At 39.5% G+C, this 15,983-nt stretch overlaps 1 protein-coding gene across 7 annotated transcripts in view; it reads right to left on the reverse strand.

The window, feature by feature from the left end:
• The window catches only part of LOC127449565 (TOX high mobility group box family member 2-like), a 154,697-nt gene that overhangs the window by 20,197 nt on the left and 118,517 nt on the right, over positions 1-15,983 (reverse strand). For 4 of the 7 annotated variants that reach the window (XM_051713083.1, XM_051713081.1, XM_051713082.1 and 1 more), the window contains 2 exons: positions 7,545-7,778; positions 745-975 (listed from right to left, as the gene is read on the reverse strand). In XM_051713083.1, the coding sequence (XP_051569043.1) occupies positions 745-975; positions 7,545-7,778 (465 nt within the window). The remainder of the gene's footprint in view (positions 1-744; positions 976-7,544; positions 7,779-15,983) is intronic. The other 3 variants (XM_051713086.1, XM_051713085.1, XM_051713084.1) reach the window with 1 other exon arrangement.

The raw sequence follows: 15,983 nt of genomic DNA on the forward strand, positions 1-15,983 counted from the left end.
TCATGGTGAGGAGAGCAGAGTGAAGGAGGCAAAAATTAACTGCAAATAAAAGGACACAGCAGCTCTCGGAGAGAAAAAGGGATGGAGAGAGAACGAGAGAAATATCAGTAGTGAAGGTTGAGCGCTCGGCACTCTGTCACTGAGGCAGGTGCCTCTTATTTGACATTCAAAAGCAGCTGTGTGTTATAGACCACATTCTAAAAATACTGACACACACACACTCATTGTCATTTCCATCCATCCATCTGTAAATGGTCCTGCTCGACCCGTTCTGAGCGGGATTCGAACTGGCGTCTCCGGCATTGGAGGCGGGCGCACTAACTAGGAGGCTAAAGACTACAGCCTCTAGCGTCAGTCGCTGGTGCACCTCTTGAGGCCAGGGGAGTGATGCTTACACACTGCACAGCTACTTGCAAGCTGGCTACCATTACACATCCATCCATCCATCCATCCATCTGTAAACTGTCCTGCTCAACCTGCTCTGAGGGGATTCGAACCGGCATCTCCGGCATGGGAGGCGGGCGTGCTAACGAGGAGGCTAAAGACTACAGCCTCTAGCATCAGTCGCTGGTGTGCCTCTTGAGGCCAGGGGAGTGAAGTTTACACATACAGATACTTACCAGCTGACTACCATTACACATCCATCCATCCATCCATCCATCCATATTGCAATAAAACACAACCGAGAACTCGGTCTCGTCAGCAGTAAAAGTGCAAGTTCTGAGCAATAAAATGTTTATTTACTTGTTTCTGTTCCTCTCCCAGACTGTCCCACATCGAAGCGACGATCTTTGAGACGTCTCCGAAGGTTGCGTTGGGGTTTTGGCCCTTGATAGCGGCTTGAGTGTCCCTGAAGAACAGTGCATACGCCGAGACGGGCTTCTGCGGCTCGTTCGGGTCCTTCTTCTTCTTCTTCTTTTGAGGTTTGGGTTTGGGCTTCATCATGTCGGAGGATGGCCGCTTCTCTCCTGTGATCTGAACAGGGAACAGAGTGAGAGTTGGTGTGAGGATGCGGTTTTGAACACAAACACTAAATGAGTGTTTTGTTTACTTTCAGGTGAAATACTTTCCTGTATTTATAGTAGGCCATGTCTGAGTGTTTACGCATCATATAAGATGAGATACATACATATTTACATATTTACGTACATACATATTTACATATTTACACACATTAAAGTGAGGTGTGCATATTGCAGTGCTAACAAGAAACACACGAATAGCAAACTAGATGTTTACTTTTTCTGAAGAACATGTGAGTGGCAGTTTCCTGATCCAAAGTCTCCGCCAAGATGCAAGGGTGATGTGATTGGCCAGGGCGTTGCTACGCCGTTGTTGAGGTGTTCAGAGTGAAATTATCCAATTGCTATGCAGTTGCTGGGGTGTTCTGATTATCTTTTAGCACGTTGCTATGTGGTTGCTAGGGTGTTTTGATTGGCCAGGGCGTTGCTATATGGTTGCTAAGGTGTTCTGAATGGCATTTAGCGTGTTGCCATGCAGTTGCTGGAGTGTTCTGATTATCTTTTAGCGTGTTGCTATGCAGTTGCTAGGGTGTTTTGATTATCTTTTAGCACATTGCTATGCGGTTTCTAGGGTGTTGTGATTGGCCAGGGTGTTACTATGTGATTGCTGAGGTGTTCTGAATGGCATTTAGCATGTTGCTATGCAGCTGATGGGGTGTTCTGATTGGCTTTTAGCATGATGTTACGTGGTTTTTGGGGTGTTGTAATTTGCCAGGGCATTGCTATGTTGTTGCTGAGGTGTTCTGAGTGGCATTTGGCACATTGCTATACAGTTGCTGGGGTGTTCTGATTATCTTTAGTGTGTTGCTATGCGGTCGCTAGGGTGTTTTGATTAGCCAGGGCATTGCCATGCAGTTGCTGGGGTGTTCTGAATGGCATTTAGTGCGTTGTTATTTAGTGGGGTGTTCTGATTATTTTGTAGCTATGTGGTTGCTAGGGTGTTGTGATTGGCCAGGGCGTTGCTATGCAGTTGCTGAGGTGTTCTGATTGGCTTTTTGCATGTTGCTACATGGTTGCTAGGGTGTTGTGATTGGCCAGGGCGTTGCTATGCAGTTGCTGAGGTGTTCCGATTGGCTTTTTGCATGTTGCTACGTGGTTGCTAGGGTGTTGTGATTGGCCAGGACATTGCTATGTGGTTGCTGAGGTGTTCTGAGTGGCATTTACCACGTTGCTATGCAGTTGCTGGGGTGTTCTGATTATCTTTTAATGCATTGCTATGCAGTCACTAGGGTGTTTTGATTGGCCAGGGTGTTGCTATTTGATTGCTGAGGTGTTCGTTGCTAGGGTGTTCTGATTGGCTTTTAGCACATTGCTATGTGGTTTCTAGGGTGATGTGATTGGCCAGGACGTTGCTATGCACCCACTAGGGTGTTCTAAATGGCTTTTAGCGTACTGTAATGTGGCTGCTAAGGTTTTCTGAGTGGTTGCTAACTGGCTCAAGTCAAAAGAGTCAACCCTCAAGTCTCTATGATATTCTGGTCTCTCGCTGAAAGTCTATTACATTTTTCTTCTGTTTTATTGTCCACCAGGTGAAAATCGTAAGTCTGATCACTTTGAAAAGTAAAAGCACACCTTTCTTTAACAAGTCACATGATTTCATGTCTGTTGCACAAATGGTGCAGGACAAGTTACATGCTAAAGTTTCATATTTGGTGGTAGAGGTTTGTTCAAATATCTACCCCTAAATATAAGCAATAGTAATAGTGATACCTGCTCTAGCAACCACCCACAGCACCCTAGGTACCACCCCTAGTAACTCCCTAGCAACCACTTGCAACACCTTATTATCATGGCAGTGAGTTTGCACTTACATTTTCTTCAGAAAATGTAGAAATCTAGCTGATTTCTAAGAGTTCTTCAAATGCGTCTATACCTGACGCTTGCATCTGCCAACATGCTCTGCTGTACTATGTTCGTGTTTGGCTACGCAGATGCGAGTTGTCTTTTACTGCAAACATCATGAAATAAAAATGGGATGCCGTGAATTCCAGAATGCTTTCAGTCAAGCGATGGCTGCGTAATGTGCTGTGACAGTTCACTGACTCTCTTTCTCTCAAACATTGCAGCTCAAATTGATTTCTTAATGCAGAGTCGAGCAAACCATGTTAATATCCCATTTAAATCAGTGCTGCATCATCTCCTGTCTGCTGCACGCTAATATTTGTTTCTTCATCTAAAACCGCTGCGCATTTAAAATAAACAATTGCATTATTCAGATGAGTGGAAATGAAGATAGAAAGGATGTTAAAAAAGGGCGGCACTATACGTCATTGAATTTAACAGGAACGAAAATGTAAAAGAGTTAAAGCAAACAGGTAAAAGAGGTTTCTAGGGCAGAACTCGATGGTTAGATAACATCATTCTAACACATCAGCATTTCCAATGTTACAAAAATAAATAAATAAATAAATAATTTCAAGAGATGAAATGTAGCATGAAATGCTGCCTGATGCTGCATTAAAACAGACTGCTGTATAATCCCCATACACATCTGTCTTTACATGCGATTTACATGACGATCACTCAAAACACAATATCAGTGTCATCACATAAACAGAGCGAAAATGTGTCATGATACGGGGAATTATCAAAAATAAAAATTGAGCCTTGTGTCTTGTTGTTCATGTGTGTTAGCTTTGATGCTATTTCTATGCTAGTGTATATGCTAGTTGAAAAAATACACTTTTTGGTGAATGACACATGTATAGATGTAAGATAGACGTCTTTTTCTTCAGGACCTAAAATACTGATGATTTTTTGTTCAGTGAAGTGCTCTCTAGAATGGCAATGTCCTTCCAGCTAATACCACCTGGCTCTGATGAGCAATAGCAAAAGGCTAATGGTTTTGTCAGGCTGTGACATAAACCAAAGGCTATTGACTGTTTATTTTTTTAAATGGACAAGCCGTTCCTTATGTCCTGTCCTAACTTCCGTTTCAATAGGAAATCAAAACAAGAAAGAAAAATGTGTTTGTCTAATCATTTCATATTCAAAATGCACCTGTGGTTTCAGTGTGAATTGATTGATGCTAATTATATTCTTATCTGATCTGCCTGGTGCCTACATGGTTCTTGAAACAAAATATGTCATGAGATTTGTGCACCAAAATGCAGACGGGGAGTGTGTGATTTAAATCAAGTCCAAGCATGCTTTTGAGCATGCAAGAAACAGCAGCTTTAAAGAGGACATATGGTTGGAAATAGGATGTTCTCACAGTCAAAATTCTGAAAGAGATCCATTTCTGCATCTATGATGGAATGCTTTTTGTTTTGATTTTTAAAGTGGAGAGCAAAATATTTAGAATTTTGCATACAGACCAGTTCAGTGTAGTACCCGTGCATGTAAAATTGCATTGAAATATGCCCATTTTAGGCCAGAAACAAACTCGACGCAAGTTTGCAAAAGTAGACATGAATACAAGCGCGCAGTTCTGGAAGTACTGTGGCAGTAACAAACCTCCGTACTCAAGGGGGGCAGTAAAGTTTTCTTCAAATGACTGAGTGAAAGAGAAAATTGACCATAGAGGAATAGTGCCACAGTAGCGCCCCTTGTGGCAACATTGAGAATGCAATGCATTATAAATTGCATTAGGAATTTCAAGTTTCAGAATGCAACGATGCTTAAAATCGAGCTTGCGTCGCTGGAAGCGTGTATTTGTGTACAGTATGTTTCAGGCCTAGCACAGTAACATGAATATGTTGTACGCCAGTTTGTGTGCAATTATTAAGATGATTTTTGCATACTTCTCTCAATTCAGATGTGGCTCTCGTACGTATATGTATGCACTTGTGCACATGTGCGCATGTGTGTCTGTGTAAACAGCTGCATATTTCCAAACTAAAGAGTCCCAGATTCAATTAGAGTGCACACATGTTGACGCTCTCATAAAAACACATACTCACATGTGCATGCATGTATACAGCATATTCATAATGCACGCAACCCAGGTAAAAGATCAGCAATTGCACTAAGGTAATGGATTGGAAACTAGCAACTAAATGCTGATTTATATACATTAAATGAATTTAATTAAATGTAAATAAATACACGTAACTGCATTCCAGGGGAAAATTAAAGCCAGTGTGTTTGTGGGTCGGTGTAAGGCTATTTTCTTCAAATAAGAGCACTTATTTAAATCTAAATAATATATACCATTTTAACATTCATTGTGTGAAAATAATGTTTTTTTGTTGTTGTTGTTGTTTTTACACAAATTAAGACTTTCCCTCACATGTGGTGTCATTTCCATCACAACCATGAATTTTCCCCTAGTAAAGTTTATATAAATTTAGTGTAATTTACTGAGAACAGTGTCAGTGAGAAACATGCTTGAAATGAAATATGACAACTAAAATGTATGAAGAAAATCAAGAAAAATCAAGGTAAATTTAACTTGTCATATTGCATTTCCAATCAAGCTGTAAATTTGTGAAATTATGCAAAAAATAAAACAAATAGATATGATTTATATGTATGGTAACACTTTAAAATGATGATGTATTTGTTAACATTAGTTAACATAAATAACAATGAACTATACTTTTACAACACTTAATCTTGGTTAATTTTAATTTAATAAATTTTATTAAAAGTTGCATATGTAAGGGGTCCTGGGTAGCTCAGCGAGTATTGATGCTGACTACTACCCCTGGAGTCGTGAGTTCAAATCCAGGGTGTGCTGAGTGACTCCAGCCAGGTCTCCTAAGCAACCAAATTGGCCCGGTTGCTAGGGAGGGTAGAGTCACATGGGGTAACCTCCTTGTGGTCACGATTAGTGGTTCTCGCTCTCAATGGGGCGTGTGGTAAGTTGTGCGTGGATCGCGGAGAGTAGCATGAGTCTCCACATGCTGTGAGTCTCCACGGTGTCATGCACAACGAGTCACGTGATAAAATGCGCGGATTGACGGTCTCAGAAGCGGATGCAACTGAGACTTGTCCTCCGCCACCCGGATTGACGTGAGCAACCGTGCCACCATGAGGACCTACTAAGTAGTGGCAATTGGGCATTCCAAATTGGGAGAAATTTGCATAAAGTTAATGCATTGTAACAATGAACAGTTGTATTTTTATACATTAACCAAGATAGATAAATACTGTAAAAACATATTGTACAGCAATGTTAACAAATAGAACCTTATTGCAAAGTGTTACCAATTGCATTTAGGATTGTTAAAATTGTTCCTATAAAATTAGCTTAGAAAAGTGACAGAATTCTCCAGTGATGCATGTACATATGCACTGTTGGACATTGTTAGTGACATATTAAATAAACTCTTGTGAGTGTGAAAAGTGTGTTTTTTTAGAGTTTATTTATAAGTCCACAAGACAAAATTTCCCATTGTTGAAAAAACACTTTATAAGTGTTTTTGTGTGCAAATAAAATTGTAGTGGCATGCAGACATCTAACTCAATGTTTGTTTTCCAGCAAATGGAATGAAACTAATTGTTCTCATTGTCCAGACTTCATTATTATTAAACTCCACCGAGACTGAACCAATATTACTGACTAACTTAACTACTTTACTTATTTTGACTGGCAACGGAACAGCGCTCTGAATCTACTTGGAGCAGGTATAATCGCGCCTGACTTTTTGCTTTATTAGGGTGGACTCTTCCATAAGCCCACTGTAGAACAATGTAATTTAAACATCATGTAAGTTAATTCACTCTTTGTATTCTCCAATCCAATTAAGCATGCAGCGTTGCGATAATGAGGGATTCTGAGCTGCCTGCGCATTACATGCAACATTCAAATTAAATTTAAACTGACACTTCCAATAAAAAGAGAGGATGACAGACAAGCAGGAGTAATTGGTTTTCTGGGACAATGATAATGAAAAGAGAGGGAGAGTAATGTTTTTGCCAACAAACCACAGTGAACAAAAGCTGTCAGTATGTGAAGTTAAAATGCAGAGATGTGTAAACACTATGAGACATCCTGAAAATCGTTCACAAGAAAGTATTTGACAACAGTTGCTTGTTACTGAAGAGGAAAAATGACTCCCAAAGCTCTTTTATCGCATTTATGGTCTTTTAATAGTGCGCAACAGTCGGCCACAAAGACACTGATTATAACAATAACGTTAAAACTTTCTAGACAGACCTACCATGAGCTCAGAGATTGTTAAGTGATTATATATTTTTGAAATGCCTAGAGAAAATGGAAAAATAGTTCTGGAACTTTTGTGGTCACTCTTATGCTCTATTAGACTGTTACATTTTCAATATCGCAAACTTCCATTCTAATCTCTTCTTCAAATATCAGAGTAATGGTATTTAATGTCTTTACTAGAGCGCAACAGTCGGCAATAAAGATATTGATTTTAACAATAACTTTAAAGCTCAGAGATTAAGTGATGATATTTTTTTGAAATCCCTATTAAGAAAATGAATAAGGAAATACTTCCAGGACTAAGGCATTACGTTCTGACTGTTAAATATTGAAATTTCCATACTAATCGCTCTTGCGAATGTCAGCGTAATGACTTGCGAGGAAACCAATGGGAAAAGGATTGCCTGTACCTTTAAGTGGTACTTTACTTCCTCTTCCTGGGTGGAGCTTGAGGGGGAGGGCGTGGCTGACTGACTTCCTGACGATGTTGGGGAACCGTGGGTAAAGGAGCCTTGGCCAATCTGAGAGCTGAGTTGGGACAGGGCGCTCATGGGGTGGGGCAGTATCCTGGCGGATCGGTTTAGCATGGGGCTGTGGTGGGTGCGGACGTAATGCCTGCCAGCTTCCCCCCCAAACGCCGGCATCTAAGGGTGAGAGAAGAACATCAGACTTTACTAGGAGACTCGTGGAGTTTCGAAATTAAATAAATAACCAATTGAGCGCAATTTTGACCATTTTATTTCTTTTATGAAGCGTTTGTGGTGGAAAGATGCTAGTTTCTTCCCTCACCCTTTTAAGCAGCAGTCTGATTATTGGTGGCTAGATACAATTGTACAAATCAGTATTGGGGAAGCTGAGCAACATATTTAAAGTAGTTCAACAACAGCCAAGCTATCCTTGAAAAAATTATATAGCAATATCACAAGCTATACAATAGCGTTTTAGCACGTTGTACCGCTACACACTGGAAAAGTTTGCTCATTTATTTGCTAAATTATTAAATTACTGGAGAAGCTACACTACTTTGAAAACAAATGAACTGTCACGCTACTGAAAAGTTAAAGCTGAAGTGTGTAATTTATGCGGCACTCGTGCCACAGAACGGAATTGCAAAAATAAACATTATTTAACATAAACAAGCTTTCCATCTGCTTTTGATTGAGGCCACATCCACACTAATATGTTTGAATTTGAAAACGCATCTTTTCTGTACGTTATGGCCTTCCGTCCACACTGAGACGGCGTTTTTGTCAGTGAAATCTGAGCTTTTTTCGAAAACACTCTCCCAAGTGGATAGACATGAAAATGCCGTCTTTGCGTTTTGAACTGGGAAAACGGATATATCTAAAAACTAACTGAAGTATTTGTTTGCCATGTGATCCATTCATCCAAAACAATCAAGATGGCGGCCCGTGTTATAGCACTGCTGTTGTGTCTGGTATCCACGTTGATAGCATTGTTATGGATAAATCTTTCTTTGTACAACCTTGACATTGCATTCCTTCAGAGGCAACGGGAAGTTTACTCGGAATTGGTGTCCGGCGACGGAACATGAGGAAAACTGCATTCAGACCGTACATGGCACGGCAATTTTTCCCATGCGCATTAAGGAGATTTAAGCATTTTCATATGTTTCAGTGTGGACGAGCAACTTTTGGAAAACACTTAAAAACGGCATTGTGGACGGAGAGTGTTTCGAAAACAAAAACACAGTTTTCAAATGTATCCAGATTAATGTAGACGTAGCCTGAACAAACAGAAAGTCCTGCGCCCAGCTCACGCCGTTGGTTGAGTCGATGTTGTTGTGTTGGTTAGGACGGGTCACTCAAAACAAACAGAGGAATTTTTATAGCATCACAGAGACAAAGCTTTTACAGTTTGAGGAAATTACTCAATGAATGGCTTACTTAAAGGGATAGTTCACCCAGAAGGGAAAATGCTCTCATTATTTACTCACCCTCATGATATCCCAGGTGTGTATGACTTTCTTTCTTCAGCAGAACACATTTAAAGAAAAATAGAAAAATATCTCAGCTCAGTAGGTCCATAAAATGCAAGTGGATGGTGGTCAGACTTTTGAAGCTCCAAAAATCACAGACAGTCAACATAAACGTCATCCACACGACTCCAGCGGTTAAATTAATCTAAAGCAGTGTTCTCAACCTTTTTGACTCCAAGGCCCCCACTGTCCAAGACGATATTTGAAGGCTCCCTCGCCCAAAACTAGATGTGTCTGTTTATACTAATTAATCATGGATAATTTTTGATTCTAGAAGTTTCAGAAAGAGTCTGTTTATAATTTGTAGGCATACATCTTAAAGTATTTTTTAGCAAGTTGAATTATTTTAATATTGATTATTTTAAATTACTTTTATGTCCCCTTGGAAGTGTGCTGAGGCCCCCTAGTGGGTCCCAGGCCCCTGGTTGAGAACCACTGTTCTAAAGCGACACGGGTGCGAATAATGATCAGTATTTAAGTACTTTTTAACTATAATCCATCGCTTGCGTTAGGCTTCACGAGAGGGTGGAGATCACACGGTCTCTCGTGGAGGGTGGAGATCACACGGTCTCTCGTGTGACGTATTCTCAATGCCATGATACAGACGTAATCTCAGGTTCTCCTCTCGGTTGAGACATCCAGTATAAGCACACAAACGCACCATTGTGAGTAAAGAAACAGATAAATACAGATCTAAACCAAAACCAACTAAGCTTCTAGCGTTCCTCCTACTCAGTTGTAAACAATGCTGCTCTTCAAGCTCTCGCGTGTTTCAAATGCCAATGCGATTACGTCACACACGTGTACCGCTGCTTACCGGAAGCATGATTTATAGTTGCATATTTAATTTTTTTTTCACACCAAAAGTGATCATGCCACTTTAGAGGACATTAATTTAACAGCTGGTGTCATTTATGCAGACTGTCTGTAAGTTTTGCAGCTTCAAAAGAGAAATCGCCATTCACTTGCATTTTAAGGACCTACTGAGCTGAGATATTTTTCTATTTTTCTTCAAATGTGTTCTGGTGAAGAAAGAAAGTCATACACATCTGGGATATCATGAGTGTGAGTAAATAATGAGAGAATTTTCATTTTTGGGTGAACTATCCCTTTAAGCTGGGATGGAAGAATGCATTTTTACATTGAAAAACTTACACACTTCAGCTTTAAGTTCAGTGATGTAGTTAAGTTAGTAAAGTTGCTACTTTTAGTTAGTTATCCACAAAACGTGATTCCACTGAACAGCGTCATTTGGTTTGACTTCCTCTTCTTTCCATAAATTTGAATTTTCACTACATGAAACTTACTATGGGGCAACTACAACTTAACATGTGCTTAATGTGCTTTATATTAAAACACAACCTCACTAGCACTATTAAATGGATCTTAAATACTGCTCTAATCAATACACACACGGAAGTCACAATTACACATTAACATTCATCATATTACATACATAAAACATCCACTACAATTGGCTGAAAGTGCAAAATTACAATGAAATTGAATTCTGGGGCTATGAAAGTGTCCTTAATACTTTCATACTGACTTGTATCATAAACACATTACTGTGAGATCTGGATAGATAAGCAGACATTTACAGTAAGTCATCAACCACACATCTTTCTGCATGAATTTCAAAGCAACTTCAGAAACCCACAATGCTGTCAGTGCTCAACCTGGAAGAATCTGAAAGCAACCACAATAGTTGTTTGACATCTAATAAGAACAGTAATTCAACCACAGAAGACATTCACATAAGGTGAATAAATTGCGTGTAGACAAACACTTAAGCAAATCACAAAACCCTGTATGCAGGTTGTTTTATGAGTACATACACAGTGGGGATCAAAAGTGTTCAAAGAGTTCAAAAGTGAAATAGCATATTAGTAGAAATCATATTATCAGCATAATGATTTGATTAATAAATAAAAATATACAGGTACTTTTTTAAGATACATAATGTGAAACCAGGCATGGCTTAATTAGCTTATAGCAAAAACTTTCTGTAACTAATCCGTAACTCTTGTATTTTAATATTTCACCATATTTCATTTTCATTGCTGCACTTCAAAAAGCATCTCACAATAAGAAATGAGCGCATGTCGACAGCAGGGCTGCGAGTGGATGTGTTCATTTACACATAAATAGGAATACTTAGCCAACCACAAATCAAAAGAGAAAGAGAGAGAACAAAGTTGATGAACTAGCATTTATTAGCACCATGCAACATTCATGAGCTGAATTAAACATTACAAATCAACTACGAGCTTCTAAAATGATTAATGAAGTTCGAGAGGTCTGGGCTACGATGGGTCTCCGTGAACATTAGCGAAGCGGCTATGATCTTAGCAAGAGCGTGTAATTAACCTCTAAAGACTTACAAACTACCCCATGTGACTCTACCCTCCCTAGCAACTGGGCCAATTTGGTTGCTCAGGAGACCTGGCTGGAGTCACTCAACACACCCTGAATTGGAACTCGTGACTCCAGGGGTGATAGTCATCGTTAGTACTCGCTGAGATACCCAGGCCCCTTTTTTGAACATATTTTAAAAATATATTTTTTTGTTATTGATAGAAGAATTAATTGAAACTAGCTTATACCGGGCCAGTGGAGGGCACTCCCTGCAGGAAAAAATTAATAAACAAATAACTGCATAATATATTAATAGCCACTTGCTTCGAGTATTGGCGAGTTCGAATCCAGGGCGTGCTGAGTGACTCCAGCCAGGTCTCCTAAGCAACCAAATTGGCCCGGTTGCTAGGGAGGGTAGAATCACATGGGGTAACCTCCTCATGGTCGCTATAATGTGGTTCTCGCTCTCGGTGGGGCGCGTGGTGAGTTGTGCGTGGATGCCGCGGAGAATAGCGTGAAGCCTCCATACGCGCTATGTCTCCGCGGTAACGCACTCAACAAGCCACGTGATAAGATGCGCAGATTGATGGTCTCAGACGCAGAGTCACTACGCCACCATGAGGACTTAGAGCACATTGGGAATTGGGCATTCCAAATTGGGGAGCAAAAGGGGAGAAATATATATATATATATATATATATATATATATATATATATATATTAATTTATATATATACTAATTTGTTTCACTCAGTGGTCAAACTGCAGTGAGTATTAGTGTATGAAATTCCCACTGACACACATAAATATAATAAACAAGAGTGTTTTTTTTTTGTCATGTTTTTCCTTATTACTTCCTGAAACAAACATATAACATAGACAATGACATAACGTAACTTAGAGCAGACTATCCCGATTCAAACGAGCCCAAATGCAACATAATATTCTAAGTAGATCTCAAATAGTCCTCAAAGACCGGGAACACAACAAGTGTAACAAAGTTAAATAAAACCAATACAATGTAAAGAAAATGGTCCAATTTTTAGTTTGTTTTCAGATACCATATGAGAACAAAGTCAAGGAATTTTATTCCAATTGGATTAAGTAAAAGAAAAAAAAATCATATTTGTTTTTTATTTTTTTTTATGCTGACCAGAACACAATATAAGGTTTAAGAATGTTTACACATTGTAACTGGAAAACAACAAAAAAAATTGTTGAGAAAATTATTTTGTATTTTTTTGCAATGTAAACAGTTTTCGTCTGTTTAGTCACTGACTGGCATTTCGAACACAGCCAGTGTGTTGTTAATAAAAGAAAATGTGGAACAAAGGCACATTTTGAAATTCCGCCCCTCCAAAACCAGTCGAAACTCAACCTCCAACCTCAAATCAAATTACAGCAACACCATTAGTTCAATTTTCAAATGCAGCAGAATAGCTTTAATGTTCAAGAGAGAGAGAGAGAATCCATTAATTTTCCATTTTCCGCGGAGTTGCTCTTTAAGGGCTTTCACAAACCAAGAAGCATTGAAAAACCAATTAATCAAACATGAATGGCCTATCATGGCGACGGCAACCCCATTTCCATAGCAACCGCTGCCGGCCAAGAGCATCACCCTGTTCTTTAATCAGAGTGCACTATGATTCTCTTCAACAACACACAAAAGACAAGAGAGACAGTTCGCAAAGCGAAGTGGTGCTCAGAGTGAATTTTCATATTACGGCTGAGCTTCAATTCTGAGGTATCGCCCTTGCTCCATAGCCAGCTATGAAAATTACCAATCTATCATAGTCTATTCTTTCTCTCCCTCTCTGAATAATTTATAATATTTGTTTCTAAACCAGCATACTGTAGCTGCACCCTCGTCAACATCATTTCAGTAGTGTTTACTTGAATTATTAGGCCATTTCTTGCTAGATAGGCTGTCAAGTTTACAGCAAGAGAAAAGACCTCGCAAAATAAACCAGACTGACTGTCAATCCTGTGAATGATTGCACACAAAATTCACACATTTTTTAGTCGCTCTATGTTGCCAAACATATCTCGCATTAAATCAGCAATTTTTTAGCAAATCATTCAATGAACAGGTGTTTTGTGAGAGTGTGTCCTACGCTGTTATTCCAAAACTCATCTTCCTTTATAGTACTTTTCTGTACATTTAAATATTAGGGGCTGTTCACCCTGAAAGTGTTGGGTGTGCAAGACGCAAGCGGTGTCTTGAGATGCGTCTTTTTCAGTTGCAGCTGTCTAAAAAAACACAGCACTACTGGGCAAGATGGTGAAAACGACACACAGCGAGACGTCCGTTAGGCGTATGCTGACGTAACAATTGAAAACTGGTGCATAAAAAAACGACGTCCTACTCTCACATTATAAAGCAATTCCTCTCATATTTCACATTAAATAAGCAATTTCTAAATGAAAAAATCTGTACATGAACAAGCATTTTGCGATAGTGTGCCCAGCCCTGTTATTCCAAACTACATTTTCTTTCAATTTATCTGGAGTTTTGTTATGGAATTTTGTTTTACTCTACTGTATATTCAATTGTTAGGGGCTGTTCACACCCAACGCGCCCTTGCGCTAAAAAAAAAACTAGACAGTGCAATGAACGCATGTATCTTTTTTTTAATCCCCTTTTATCCCCAATTTGGAATTCCCACTACTTAGTAGGTCCTCGTGGTGGTGCGGTTACTCACCTCAATCTGGGTGGTGGAGGACAAGTCTCAGGTGCCTCTGCTTCTGAGACCGTCAATCCGCGCATCTTATCACGTGACTCGTTGTGCATGACAGCGCGGAGACTCACAGCATGTGGAGGCTCATGCTACTCTCCGCGATCCACACACAACTTACCACACGCCCCATTGAGAGCGAGAACCACTAATCATGACCACGAGGAGGTTACCCCATGTGACTCTACCCTCCCTAGCAACCGGGCCAATTTGGTTGCTTAGGAGACCTGGCTGGAGTCACTCAGCACGCCCTGGATTTGAACTCACGACTCCAGGTGTGGTAGTCAGCGTCAATACTCGCTGAGATACCCAGGCCCCCCTTCGAGACGCGTTTTTAACACAGTTGACGTTCTTTTTAACAGGACACTGCATCTACAAAACGTAGCGCAGCGAGGCGTGGCACAATGGTCAAAGTCGTCCATTTAGCGCATGTTTACATAAAGACATTTGCTATCAATTTTACTGAAGTATTACTATACTCATCTATTATTGTACTTTACTGTACAAACATTCAAATATTAGGGGCCGTTCACACAAATGTGGCCTTGCGTTAAACCAAGCGCCATGTGTCTTGAGACGCATTTTTAACGCAGTTTAAGTTCTTTTTAATTAGAAATGGCATCTAAAAAAACCTGTGCAAAACAGTAGAAGAAAAAACAGCTAAGGTTCAATGGTGTGCTAAGCACAAAGGTTCGTCTAGCGCAAGTTTACACTGAAAACAATAGAAAAACTGTTTTTGAGCACAAAAAAGCTTTCTCTACATTTTCGAATTAAATAAGCAATTTCTAACAAACAAGCATTTTGCGAGAGTGTACCTGGCCTTGTTATTCCAAACTACATTTTATTTCACTTTATCTAGAGTTTTGTTTATATAGAATTACAATACTTTTCTATTATGGTACTTCTCATGGAAAACAAATTAAAGCCTTTTTCATCATCTATTATCTTTCGAGTTTTGTTTAAAGAGTAATGCTATGGCACAGGAAATCTCAACAAAACAGTATTTTCATCTATTTCCTTTGAGTTGTTTTATAGAGTATTTCTATACTGTTCCATCATCGCACTTCTGTGTACAAACACATTACACCTTCATTTTATTCTCACATAATCAAGCCACTTCTCTCATATTTCAGATTAAATAAACCATTTCTAAGCAAACAAATCTGTAAACTAATGTGCGTTTTTTGAGTGAGTGCCCAGCCCTGTTATTGCAAACCGTATTTGCATTCAATTTATTTGGAGTCACGGTTATAATCAAAAGAATAAAGACGTGCAGCTTCAGCAAACAATTTCACTCTTTACTGTCAATTTAGACAAAGCAGTTGGCGTGAATCGTTAAACAAACAGTATATTGTCTGGTGCTGCACATTTAGATGACATTTTGAATATTTGTTTTTAATGCTGTCTGTTTGCCAATCTATCTGCAGTGAAGGACAGATGGAGAGAGACAGCATTTGAGAGAGAGACAGATTGAAAAACAGGCAGACGGAGAGAAACTGATCAATAAGTGATACTGAAAAAGAAGGCATAATGCAGATAGAGCTGCAATCTTTAACAGTGACGGGTTGAGACTATATAAAGCCGGTTGGATGACTGTACAAACATCATAAAGTGTCTGACAAAGGTTAGCGGTTGCCATAGGTACTGTATGCTAATTGCTAAATGGTATAATCCCAGATAGGGGGGATGGTGTCTGGGTTACTGCTAGGGGCGCGCAGTATAATCAAAATCATCATGGTACAAGTATTGAGTATCAA

This window comes from Myxocyprinus asiaticus, chromosome 12 (genome assembly GCF_019703515.2).
Source record: "Myxocyprinus asiaticus isolate MX2 ecotype Aquarium Trade chromosome 12, UBuf_Myxa_2, whole genome shotgun sequence".
NCBI lineage: Eukaryota > Metazoa > Chordata > Actinopteri > Cypriniformes > Catostomidae > Myxocyprinus > Myxocyprinus asiaticus.